This window comes from Diaphorina citri, unplaced genomic scaffold (genome assembly GCF_000475195.1).
Source record: "Diaphorina citri unplaced genomic scaffold, Diaci psyllid genome assembly version 1.1 scaffold1418, whole genome shotgun sequence".
Lineage (NCBI taxonomy): Eukaryota > Metazoa > Arthropoda > Insecta > Hemiptera > Psyllidae > Diaphorina > Diaphorina citri.
Window position 1 is genome coordinate 23,538 of NW_007378844.1, and position 13,872 is coordinate 37,409.

Below are 13,872 nucleotides of genomic sequence, written 5' to 3' on the forward strand. Positions count from 1 at the left end.
GGGCCTTAATTTTTGTCTTTCTTTTGTAGTACCTTACTGTTGAAATTTGTATTTAAGTAAGGGTCAACTTTTGAATCCATCATTTCAAAGGATGTGTACCTACCTACCTCATTATGTGCCCACCTGAGTACCTTGTACCCACCTACTGAAACACCTATATAGGTAATTTTGTCTTTCTTTTGTAGTACCTTACTGTTGAAATTTGTATTTAAGTAAGGGTCAACTTTTGGATCCATCATTTCAAAGGATGTGTAAGTACCTACCTACCTCATTATGTGCCCACCTGAGTACCTTGTACCCACCTACTGAAACACCTACTTATATAGGTAGATATTGTTGGTACTTGCTTACCTAAATACCTATTTGATTTTAAAATGAGAAAAAGTGATTTTCTAGGAAGTGGTTTTTGGCCTGATGGTTTTCAAAGGTCTCCCCCTACTACAACTCTATCCCTGCATAAAATTGTTCCAATAACAGAGTATCCACCTGTGTTGGCTCTAAGCCAAGGTTTATTACTTGTACTCATGCTTGTTTAAATCAATTTATTCTTCAAACAAAGAAAACATCTCAGCAGCGAAATATTTTGAGAAATGTCTTGAATTATGTGAGAGAGTAGGGAGGTGAACTCAAAGTGGTCAAAATTACACCTTTGTATGCACTTAGCTACCTACCTACCCTTCATAGTATCCAGTACCCACCCAGTTAAAGCTCTTACAGGAGTATGCTTTTTTTAATTTATTTATTATTACCTGATTTATAAAAATAACATTACCTACTTAGGTTCCAATAACAGACCTAAGTAGGTAATTGTACAAATAAGGGGTACCTACTTAGTTGAGAATGGTGCTCTCTGTCTGTCTTACTTTTCCTTTTACTAAAGTTGGATGATTTAAAAGTTCTCTTTCGTGTCTTTTGGACATATATTATTAGAAAAAAAGAGATATACCTAGAAACTTTTTTAGGGGGTTTGATAGAGGAAATAAGGGGTACCTACTTAGTTGAGAATGGTGCTCTCTGTCTGTCTTACTTTTCCTTTTACTAAAGTTGGATGATTTAAAGTTCTCTTTCGTGTTTTTTGGACATAAATTATTAGAAAAAAAGAGATATACCTAGAAACTTTTTTAAGGTGTTTGATAGAGGAAACTCCAACTGCTAAGGCTAAGGTCTTATTGTTCCAAAAGCAAAGGGAGGAGGAAGACAGGATAGAAGAAAGCCAGCTGTTCTAAGACCAAACCTTATCTGTTTAGGATAAAATCAACCCTAGGTGGGAATCAAACCCACAACCCAGCACTTAGATAGAGGAAACTCCAACTGCTAAGGCTAAAAGGTCTTATTGTTCCAAAAGCAAAGGGAGGAGGAAGACAGGATAGAAGAAAGCCAGCTATTCTAAGACCAAACCTTATCTGTTTAGGATAAAATCAACCCTAGGTGGGAATCAAACCCACAACCCAGCACTTAGAAGGCAGATGCACTACCCTCCAAGCTAACTAGGCTGGCATGTAGAAACTTAACACATTTTTCACATTTTCGTTTCAGATCCCCCTTGTACATCTTGAGAGAATAACATGTTTCAAATTTGGGACTGGTTCACTGGCGTTCTTGGGTATCTGGGCCTATGGACAAAGTCGGGCAAGTTGTTATTCCTTGGCTTGGACAATGCGGGGAAGACCACACTGTTGCACATGCTCAAAGATGATCGTCTTGCTCAGCCAGTGCCTACTCTACATCCCAGTAAGAGACATTTTTTTTTTCTTTTCCTTGAAGAGGTTTGATAGAGGGAACTGTAACTGCCAACTTATTGTCCCGAAATCAAAGAGAGAAGGAAGACAGGATAGGAGAAAGCGAGCCGTTCCGAGAACGAACATTATCCGTTCAGCATAAAATCCGCTCCGGGCGGGAATCGAACCCGCGGCCTAGCGCTTACAAGGCAGACGCACTACCAACTAAGCTAACTAGGCTGGCAAAGAGCATTTTAAAGTTTAAAGTTCAAAGTAAAGCAACCATTGTGGTTTTCATTCTTGCTAATCAAGCCAATTTTATTTTGTTTACTAATACGTTTTTACCCTGTGCTTTTATTTCAGCATCGGAAGAGTTGGCCATTGGATCAGAGTTTGACAACAAAGGCGGGTCAATCAATTTGACCTTTACTTATTAGGTGTTAGAATCCTAAATCAATATGTTCCCCCGGCTTCACATGTAAAGTCACCTCTTCTCAATTCTCAAATTCATAAACTTTTTTTCCAAGTGTTTATGGTTAATCGGAAATTTTTTGTAAGGGTTAAAATGTTTTGTATTAACATGGATCGGAATGGAGATGAGAATCGCGTTATTGAAAAGTTTTTTCAAAGACGAGATTAGAGATGTCTTTACATGTGAGAAGCTATACTGGAAGGATTGTTTTCATATAAAACTTACGGAACCTCTAAATAAATTGTACTATAGTGATTTAACCACACAACAATATTTTCTTTAATTTATTTTATCTACACACTTGAAAATTTACAAAAAATGAAAAGACATGGAAGACAAGAATAATGACAATTTTTTGGGAGAATTCAACCCGAAATAATTAAACGTAAGTAAATAATTCTAGTAAAAGATAGACGAAGAAATTTTGCATAATTACATTGAAATATGTATTTACAATCAAAATACAAGTGCTTTTTTTTGGGCATCAAACCCGGGACTTTCTGCATGGCAAGCAATCGTGTTACCACTGGATAAACTGCACCCCCTTTGGGCAATTGTCAATCCGCCTTGGGCATCAAACCCGGGACTTTCTGCATGGCAAGCAATCGTGTTACCACTGGATAAACTGCACCCCCTTTGGGCAATTGTCAATCCGTGACAACTGACTTCAACAGTTCAACACTCCTTTGCGACAAGCACCGATTTGACACATCCAGCCTCGTTATGGAGGTTACAGTTTTCAGCACGTTATACAGCATACTAGCCTCTTCATCTGTCATGTCTATATCACACAATGATAAACTTTTCAATCGGATCCGCTCACTCTGTTCAAGAAATAAACAAACTTCTCGCGTGATGCCGGGGGACCGAGGAACAGCGTCTTGGCTAGGGCGAGATTTTACGTTTGCAGAGTTGGCATTTCCATGATTTCTGTGAGATTTTAGCATGTTTGCAGAGTTGGCGTTTCCATTTCTAGGCTCGTGTGGCCAAGAAATAAACAAACTTCTCGCGTGATGCCGGGGGACCGAGGAACAGCGTCTTGGCTAGGGCGAGATTTTACGTTTGCAGAGTTGGCGTTTCCATGATTTCTGTGAGATTTTAGCATGTTTGCAGAGTTGGTGTTTCCATTTCTAGGCTCGTGTGGTGAGATTTTACGTTTGCAGAGTTGGCATTTCCATGATTTCTGTGAGATTTTAGCATGTTTGCAGAGTTGGCGTTTCCATTTCTAGGCTCATGTGGCATTTCCATGATCGGAGAAGAGTTTAACACTCGATCTAACTCATTTTGGAAGCCGGCAGATTCTCGAATGTTGAAGTTAGAACGTTCCTGTGGCATTTCCACAATGGGGGAAGAATTTAATATGTCATCCAACTTACACAGGTGAATTTGTAAGCTTGATTCGAGCCTTACATCCAATCGTGTGTGCTGACTGGGTAGAAGAGATGCAGATTAAAGCATTTACACAGAATCCTTCAATACTTGTCCAATAAGTTGAGGATAATGCAGCTGAAGGTGTGGACTAATAGAAGAGATGCAGATTAAAGCATTTACACAGAATCCTTCAATACTTGTCCAATGGCAGCTGAAGGTGTGGACTAATAGAAGAGATGCAGATTAAAGCATTTACACAGAATCCTTCAATACTTGTCCAATATAAACTTCTAGCACTAAGGGTAGGTGCAACTCCTTATTACTAAAGAACCAACCAAGTTGGTATTGGTAAACTCACCTTCTATGTCATCTGACTGAACAATATATCCTGAAAATGCTCCTGCCATTTCATCCCCACTCTCGTTATTGTCCATTGTTATCGTTGATTCCTGATTTGAGATACTGATTACTGAGGACTCTGCAAAGCTGTGTCAGGGATTGGTATGTACTGAGTTGAGCAAAACTCTTGTGACAATATATCCTGAAAATGCTCCTGCCATTTCATCCCCACTCTCGTTATTGTCCATTGTTATCGTTGATTCCTGATTTGAGATACTGAGGACTCTGCAAAGCTGTGTCAGGGATTGGTATGTATTGAGTTGAGCAAAACTCTTGTATGCAACCGGGATCGTTCTAGATAGGACACAATAGTCAAGCTATCAATAATGCTAGCAAAAAAATCACTTTTAAGGATATTACTTTCTTTAAAAGTTTAAAGTACTACTTTGCAAAATTTTAAATTTCAATTTTTTTAAATTTTGAAAATTCGTCCCAAACACAAACAAGCAATCGATTAATCGTCGCGGGATTATAAGGATAATTTCGGATAAAATCGAGTATTTGAAACTTACCTTTCCCTGAAAAGAAGAAAAAAGTCGCTCCGACCACAAAACTTGCTGAAATGTTTTTGTTTTGGTTTTTATTTTCAACTTTTTTGTGCTCGTTGTATTTGTAAACAAAAGATGAAATATCAGCCAATCAAAACCCTTGGTATCAGGGCATTGGTTTTGAATTGGAGCTTTCTGATTGGATGAGATCCGAATGGGCTATTTAAAATTTGAGCAGGCACGATTTCAGGGAAGGAAAATTTACAGGCTTCTTTGTGGCTCGTGATAAATTTTATTGGTATCAGTGCATTGGTTTTGAATTGGAGCTTTCTGATTGGATGAAATCTGAATGGGCTATTTAAAATTTGAGCAGGCACGATTTCAGGGAAGGAAAATTTACAGGCTTCTTTGTGGCTCGTGATAAGAAATTTTATACTTTTCAGATAAATGCACGATAACCGTAGCAAAAACGTTTTTTTTTGTTCAAATTCATTTGTTCAATCATCAAGTTTGATTTCTTCAATATTCGATAATTATGAATAGTAGTAATCGCACAGATCAGGAGGGAAGTGTATTTTTAAATTAGCTTTTTTTTCAATTAATTTTTGTGAATGTTATAACTTAATAAAGAATCGTCTTTCATCTTTTCCAAAATTTTTAGCGCCTCAGGCGATATTTTTTGGGAAAATTTTTCAGAAATAAGTACCTAGATGTTAAAAAAATCTTGGAAATTTTTCTCTAATTGAATATCAGTGACTGAATATCCAGCAGTATATTTGCGTTTGACCAGAGCGTCCCCCTTCCGGATACTAAATTACTCACCTCAAACAATGTTGCTTAACTTCAATGATCCATTTAAAATATTGTGATCTGATTTATAACATGTTATCGCCGCTAGGGGGGGTGAAATAATAAACATTATTTTTATTTCCATAAAGAAACACTTTTTCTCGAGCCGCCCCTATCGAATCTGAGCGAACTCCACGTCAACAAAAAGTAACCAAAAGTTGAACACATGACATGAATAGAATAGGTACCTACGTATGGTCCCTTTTTCCTTGTGGCAAAATTTCGTACACAAGTGAAGTGAAATAGGTAGAATAGGTACAATAGGTACCTACGTATGGTCCCTTTTTCCTTGTGGCAAAATTTCGTACACAAGTGAAGTGAAATAGGTAGTAATATACAATGGTACTTAATTTCTTCCTATTGTCAAAATAGATAAATCCGTTAAAAAATCTGCTTCTGTCTAATCAGTCAATCAACTCTTGTACCTACCTCCTAAATTTTTCTTATCTGTACCTACCTCAGAAAGAGTCAACTTTTGGATAAAGTTTTACCTACGTCGTAGTGCTGGTAGTGTTCATAAAAGTGCCAACCAAAGGACATAGGAATAGATAAATCCGTTAAAAAATCTGCTTGTGTCTAATCAGTCAATCAACTCTTGTACCTACCTCCTAAATTTTTCTTATCTGTACCTACCTCAGAAAGAGTCAACTTTTGGATAAAGTTTTACCTACGTCGTAGTGCTGGTAGTGTTCATAAAAGTGCCAACCAAAGGACATAACCCTCGTATGTTTGTGTGGAGGACTTTGTAATATTTGGGTGCCTCCAAAATCAGTGTGAAAATGTAAGTATGATCATTTTTTATTTTTTACCGTCTTCCAATGTCCTGAATTTTTTATCATAAACCTGATGAGTTCCTGTGTACCTGCTGAAGTTTAGAAGTCATACAATCATTCTGAGTGTGAATTAATCTGGTATTATCTCAGTGAGTTATGCAATACAACTTTGTAATATTTGGGTGCCTCCAAAATCAGTGTGAAAATGTAAGTATGATCATTTTTTATTTTTTACCGTCTTCCAATGTCCTGAAATTTTTATCATAAACCTGATGAGTTCCTGTGTACCTGCTGAAGTATAGAAGTCATACAATCATTATGAGTGTGAATTAATCTGGTATTATCTCAGTGAGTTATGCAATACATACTTAGCTACAATTTCTCAAGTGGTCACTGAGATTTGATAAATCATGACCACTCACAGGTACATAGATAAATGAAATGAATCATGACTTCATGACACAATGAAAGAGAGACCCAGATTACACCCAAGACCTTGGCCAGTTTTTGGTTTATCTAGTTAAAATTAAATGTGTTACGTAGTGACTAATTCTTTGATATTTTAACTCTAATATTTACATAGCTACAATTTCTCAAGTGGTCACTGAGATTTGATAAATCATGACCACTCACAGGTACATAGATAAATGAAATGAATCATGACACAATGAAAGAGAGACCCAGATTACACCCAAGACCTTGGCCAGTTTTTGGTTTATCTAGTTAAAATTAAACGTGTTACTTAGTGACTAATTCTTTGATATTTTAACTTTAATATGTATGGGAAAAGGGGCTATAAAATTGGGTGCTCAATACGAAATCATAAAAGCAGTCAGAAGAGAATATTAGGGCCATCAGGGGTGTGATAAAGCCTATGATAATTACATTGATAGCTTTATGAAGGAAGTTTGTTGGAGATTAAGTATATTATTATTTATTATCCATTCATTTGCTAGTAAGTAGTATTCCTTGACCAAAAATGTTAGCATAAAATAAACAGCTAAATAAGTAGGTTCATTGTAACACTAGGGGGAAAAGGGGCTATAAAATTGGGTGCTCAATACGAAATCATAAAAGCAGTCAGAAGAGAATATTAGGGCCATCAGGGGTGTGATAAAACATTGATAGCTTTATGAAGGAAGTTTGTTGGAGATTATATTATTATTTATAATCCATTCATTTGCTAGTAAGTAGTATTCCTTGACCAAAAATGTTAGCATAAAATAAACAGCTAAGTAAATAAGTAGGTTCATGGTAACACTACTCAATATTTTAATGATTTATGGACTTTGCTTAGTTTGTTGCAAACAGGAAAATAATGGTTCTAACTCTCATAACTAGGTTATTCTTACAAGTGAGCTTTTGACTTATCTAACCTTGGATCACCATTTTTTTTTTTCCAAGTGTTTGGAACAAAGGAACCTTCTATGAAGTAAAGAAGCTCCTACCCATCCATCATATTATTATTAAGATGTAAAATTAAGTGGAAGTGCAACCATTCTCCCTCTTTTGTATAAATGCCAAGTACCCATGTCATAATGACAAAGAAAAATGCACTCAAAGATAAAATTCAAATTTGACCCCATTCATAATAAATTCAGACATTAAAATACAACCCATGTCATAATGACAAAGAAAAATGCACTCAAAGATAAAATTCAAATTTGACCCCATTCATAATAAATTCAGACATTAAAATACAGACCTACACCTAATTGTTATTCAAACAAAGAAAGTAAAAGGAAGTGAATTTTCCATAAATACCTACTTAGTGTAAGTACACAAGTAGGTATATAAAAAAGTAAGTATTTAGGTACTCAATTGTGATTTGCTACTGATAATGGAAGTTAAATCATTGTCTGAATAGTTGATACCTTGTTTATTTCTCCATTGACATTGGGAAAACAACATACTCATGCTACTTATGTGTGAAATTCCCAAGGGCATCAGGCTATATACTTATCAAGTGGTATTAAGTAGTCTTGAACTCTTCTTGATTGTCAACATGGATTCAGAACTAGATTCAGGAAGGGGGAAAGGGGGGGATGGTTCTAACTCTCATAACTAGGTTATTCTTACAAGTGAGCTTTTGACTTATCTAACCTTGGATCACCATTTATATCGATTGAAACTAACGCAGCGTTGTGAACTTGTGGAGTGTCAATTCAAAAGCAAAACGTGAGTACCGAATGAAAAAGAAAAAAAAGTTTGATAGAGGGAACTGTTAAACTGTGTCCACACGTAGTCAACCCCGTCGATCGAAACCGTATTATATAGGAAGAGAAAGAAACAGTAAAGAAGTGAACAGTAACATCTAGTGAAAGATAGGAAGAAAGAAGAAAATAGGGATTTCAGACTGAAATTTTCTATGTGTACATCCTTGTATTTTTTGTTGTTTATAACTTGTAAACAATGTAAAGTTGTAAACATGTAACCCCCCCTGTATCTTATGTATAATTTTTGTACTTACAACTAAAGTTGTGTAAATAAAGAATGGTGCTCTCTGTCTGTCTTACTTTTCCTTTTACTAAAGTTGGATGATTTAAAAGTTCTCTTTCGTGTCTTTTGGACATATATTATTAGAAAAAAAGAGATATACCTAGAAACTTTTTTAGGGGGTTTGATAGAGGAAACTCCAACTGCTAAGGCTAAAAGGTCTTATTGTTCCAAAAGCAAAGGGAGGAGGAAGACAGGATAGAAGAAAGCCAGCTGTTCTAAGACCAAACCTTATCTGTTTAGGATAAAATCAAGCCTAGGTGGGAATCAAACCCACAACCCAGCACTTAGAAGGCAGATGCACTACCCTCCAAGCTAACTAGGCTGGCATGTAGAAACTTAACACATTTTTCACATTTTCGTTTCAGATCCCCCTTGTACATCTTGAGAGAATAACATGTTTCAAATTTGGGACTGGTTCACCGGAGTCCTTGGGTATCTGGGCCTATGGACAAAGTCGGGCAAGTTGTTATTCCTCGGCTTGGACAATGCGGGGAAGACCACACTGTTGCACATGCTCAAAGATGATCGTCTTGCTCAGCCAGTGCCTACTCTACATCCCAGTAAGTGACATTTTTTTTTTCTTTTCCTTGAAGAGGTTTGATAGAGGGAACTGTAACTGCCAACTTATCCTATATCGATTGAAACTAACGCAGCGTTGTGAACTTGTGGAGTGTCAATTCAAAAGCAAAACGTGAGTGCCGAATGAAAAAGAAAAAAGTTTGATAGAGGGAACTGTTAAACTGTGTCCACACGTAGTCAACCCCGTCGATCGATACCGTACACTACCTCCACAACATAGATTCACCTCTTCACCTCGTCGATCGACGCGGTCGACTATGTTTAAACACAGATTTACGATTGAGGTCTTATCGTCCCGAAATGAAAGAGAGAAGAAGAACAAGATAGGAGAGAGCCAGCCGTTCCGAGAACGAACTTTACCTTTTCAGGATAAAGTCCGCCTTGGACGGGAAATCGAACCCGCGGCCTAGCGCTTACACTTGCGCGCTACCCTCCAATCTAATTAAACACAAAGGAGTACTTGTTCAGAAGTCAAGTCTATAGAAAATTCCTACAGAAAGGAGCTGTCACAAATGAAAGTGACCAAAAAAAGAGCTTTAACAATTTGATCAGTGATCAGTATTATTTTAGGGTTAGGTTAAACACAAAAAAAAAAGCTTTCACAATTTGATCAGTGATCAGTATTATTTTAGGGTTAGGTTAAACACAAAAAGTAAAAAAAGAGCGTTCACAATTTGAGCAGTGACCAGTGTTATTATAGGATAGGGTTAGGTTAAACACAAAAAGGAGCTTTCCTTTTCATTGTCGTGGCTTATGAATGATTGCAGATTTCCTTTGTGATTTTCAGCCCGTCGTGTCTGGAAAGACTACTTCCCGGCCGTGGACGCGATTGTGTTTCTCGTCGACACGTCGGACCGGGAAAGATTCGAAGAGAGCAAGAGCGAACTCCAGTGTCTGCTCACGGACGAATCTCTGGCGAGCTGTCCTGTGCTGATATTGGGCAACAAGATCGACAAACATGGAGCTGCTTCCATGATAGGAGAACTATTTAGAATGCGGTCCAATTCCTTTCGACTATTATCATCAATATTGGAGATTTTAGGTTTGTCAGACGTCTCTGCCTCGTGTGGCATTTCCATGATCGGAGAAGAATTTAATACCCGATCTAACTCATTCTGGAAACCGGCAGATTCTGGAACGTTGTTAGAACGCTCCTGTGGCATTTCTATAATAGGAGAAGAATTTAAAACTCGATCTAACTCATTCTGGGAGCGATTGTGTTTCTCGTCGACACGTCGGACCGGGAAAGATTCGAAGAGAGCAAGAGCGAACTCCAGTGTCTGCTCACGGACGAATCTCTTGCGAGCTGTCCTGTGCTGATATTGGGCAACAAGATCGACAAACATGGAGCTGCTTCTGAGGAAGAGATCAGACAGTACTTCGGCCTCTATGGACTTACTACTGGCAAGGTAAGAAAATAGGGGAAAATGCTTTCACTATAGGTATGAAAGACTCGGCAATTTTGTGTTCCATATGAAAAGGTAACCTACCTACTTAAATAGGGGAAAATACATTCACATCAGGTATCAAAGACTCGGTAATTTTGTGTTCCATATCAACCTTATTTACTTCAGTACAAAGTATGTGAAGTGGATAATGCGAGGTAAAAATGTTCAACACATAATCGAAATTGGTTGATGTACAAGTAAAACCTTCCTCACTAATGTACTAATTGTTGTTGAAATTTTTTGTGGTTGTTAAGAAGAGCACTGAGGGTGACATAGACTACTTAAAATTGCCACATTCCATTTATGAAAAGGTAACCTACCTGCTTAAATAGGGGAAAATACATTCACATCAGGTATCAAAGACTCGGTAATTTTGTGTTCCATATCAACTTTATTTACTTCAGTACAAAGTATGTGAAGTGGATAATGCGAGGTAAAAATGTTCAACACGTAATCGAAATTGGTTGATGTACAAGTAAAACCTTCCTCACTAATGTACTAATTGTTGTTGAAAATTTTTGTGGTTGTTAAGAAGAGCACTGAGGGTGACATAGACTACTTAAAACATTCCATCCTGATTCAAAATGGCGGCGCTTCAAAGTTATGCCTCTTACGCCGCGCTGATCCCATACAAAGGAGGAGTCAACCACTAGTTAAATACATAAATAAATGAGCATTATTATCGTAATTAAAATTTAGGCCTCATTAGATTTCGGTTGTTCCTTAGGGGTCTGTTTTATGAGTGATACCTACGTTATGTCTCTTCTTCCGCTTCACAGGTAGCCACCCCAAGGTCTGAAATGAGTGGTCGTCCCATTGAGCTATTCATGTGTTCGGTGCTAATGAGACAAGGCTATGGCGATGGGTTCCGGTGGTTGGCCAACTATATCGATTGAAACTAACGCAGCGTTGTGAACTTGTGGAGTGTCAATTCAAAAGCAAAACGTGAGTACCGAAAGAAAAAGAAAAAAGTTTGATAGAGGGAACTGTTAAACTGTGTCCACACGTAGTCAACCCCGTCGATCGAAACCGTACACTACCTCCACAACATAGATTCACCTCTTCACCTCGTCGATCGACGCGGTCGACTATGTTTAAACACAGATTTACTATTGAGGTCTTATCGTCCCGAAATGAAAGAGAGAAGAAGGACAAGATAGGAGAAAGCCAGCCGTTCCGAGAACGAACCGATTCTATTTTGATTTTAATACTGGAAATGGGAGGGTTACAAGTATTGGGAAAAGTGTTTTGAGCTGTGCACCCACTCAATCTATCACGGGAGCTAGCTAAGTTTGTGTTGGATCTGCTTAGATGTGTATTAAATCCAGACATAGTCGCAACATTATCTGCTCTATTCAAATATTCATTAGACACAGCGCGGATCAGGACGGGTTCCAAATCCCCCATATCCTCAGGGAATGACATTTGTGACGGTTCATAAGCTCTTGACACTATTGCCAACTGTTTGGGCGGACTATTTGATTTCCTCCTGACCACTTCAGGTATTCTCGGAGGCAGCGTTGCCAACTTGTTCGGGCTATCAGATTTTCGTGAACTACTGGGTTCGTATCTCGTCTTGTGTTTTAATTCTCAACACAGGCGTGACGCCTTCCAATCTATAATACCTCTCACTTGCTTCTTGTTTAAGCCAGCTGATCTTCTCCCCTGCATGGTGATCATTTAGGATAGGAATCAGGAAGACGTGGGATTCTATTTTGATTTTAATACTGGAAATGGGAGGGTTTAATAATAATAATAGACTCTTGAGTGGAAGGTAACCACTAGGCGAGGTTACGCCGGAGGCGTTTTCTACCACCTAACCCTTAGAGCTCCATTATTATGTAATCAAAATCTCAAATAAATGAGGATAAAATTCCATGCCTCGGCTGGGATCGAACCCACGCCCTCCTGTTTACCAGGCGAGCGTCTTGACCACTACGCTACCGAGGCAGGTTTAAGTATTTGTCTAACTGAAAGAAACCCATGGTACTATGTTGAGTAGAAGAGAGTAGACCTCCCATAAAATGATCCACAGAATCAAGAAATCAGACCTAAGCCACGGAGTTGTATTCCAGGGTACCCTGTTCGATCCCCGAAAATGGTATTTTCTTAGCGAAGCAAGGGCACAGCTCGTTTTGTTTATAAGTCTGACTGTAAGACTTTGCCGGAGCTGAGGCTATTTAGTCCAATGGGCATAGCATATTTTTTTCATACATTGTAATTTATAATGTAAGTAAGTGGCCAACGAATACATAAGCTCCCTAATACAATTATAATCTCTTAATATCAAATTATGAGTGATCTTTTCAGTATGAATTTCGTAGCTAAATGGAGAAAGAGTGATAATGGGGAAAGAGAAATGATCTGAGAGAGAAATTTTCGAGAGGAAAGGCAGATAAGGGAGGAGAGTTATGTATATGCGTATCCTTCGAACACTGAAATAAATTGAAATAAAAAGGTTTCAGTTCAAATTAGAGGAATTAACTTTCAATCTCAAATAAAATTTTACAATCACACGATTATTGCTTTCTTCTTTTTAGCCAAATTCCCTTTTATTATTCATTAAAATTATAAAATTTATTTGTAAAATAAAACACTTCCGATGCATTACATATTAGGACCTTGATACAGTCTGAGATAATTTTATAAAAATATTCCCTTTCTTTGAAACCTTGCACATACTAGGTACTCTGATTTTTAGCTAAATCCCTTTAGGGGTGAGCTATTCATTTCTAACGAAAGTCATTTACGATGAGATTGATTGGTAAATTGTTTGTGTGGACTCAAAACTGTGTGACATGTAGCTTTTTTTAGGTTATTTAATTCACGTACATTTTTATTTTCGTTTCTGCACACGAAAAGAGAAATTAATGGGTTTGTATTAGTAGGCATGCACTTTTTATACCATTTAAAGTGCTTCCAAGGTTGAGGAATAATATTTTTCCCGTGTAAATATTTCTTTATGTATTTCTGGTTCCCAGGCAATTAAAAACTTAAGACCATAATTTCTCATTGTACTGGGCATTTGTTTTCACTTGTATTTTTTATAATCTTACTATTATGTTCTTTTTTTTTACTTTAGTTTATTAATTTATTATTTTTGAACCACCTTTATTTACCTTATTTATTTTGTTTTCGGTGATTTGGTTACTTTCTCATATCTTTTTAAGGTGTGTCCACACGCCGTCGATTGGTACAAATCGACATCGATCGACGGCGTCGATTATGAAGGACACACCTTTACATGCTTAAATCTACGTTGCAAATGCTCGTATT

General features: G+C 37.5%; 1 protein-coding gene and 1 long non-coding RNA gene across 2 annotated transcripts in view; both read left to right on the forward strand.

Moving 5' to 3' along the window:
• Positions 1-144: 144 nt before the first annotated feature.
• Positions 145-13,872, forward strand: part of LOC103515799 (GTP-binding protein SAR1) — a 21,143-nt gene continuing 7,415 nt past the window's right edge. Inside the window, exons 1-7 of the mRNA XM_017446823.2 lie at positions 145-162; positions 1,537-1,731; positions 2,082-2,127; positions 3,856-3,863; positions 9,936-10,106; positions 10,493-10,557; positions 11,376-11,541. Coding sequence (XP_017302312.1) covers positions 1,566-1,731; positions 2,082-2,127; positions 3,856-3,863; positions 9,936-10,106; positions 10,493-10,557; positions 11,376-11,492 — 573 coding nt within the window. The 5' untranslated portion in view covers positions 145-162; positions 1,537-1,565 and the 3' untranslated portion in view covers positions 11,493-11,541. The remainder of the gene's footprint in view (positions 163-1,536; positions 1,732-2,081; positions 2,128-3,855; positions 3,864-9,935; positions 10,107-10,492; positions 10,558-11,375; positions 11,542-13,872) is intronic.
• LOC113470162 lies at positions 5,847-9,126 on the forward strand. The gene is made up of 2 exons (XR_003393320.1): positions 5,847-6,078; positions 8,935-9,126. It is a non-coding gene; the product is annotated as an uncharacterized LOC113470162 (long non-coding RNA).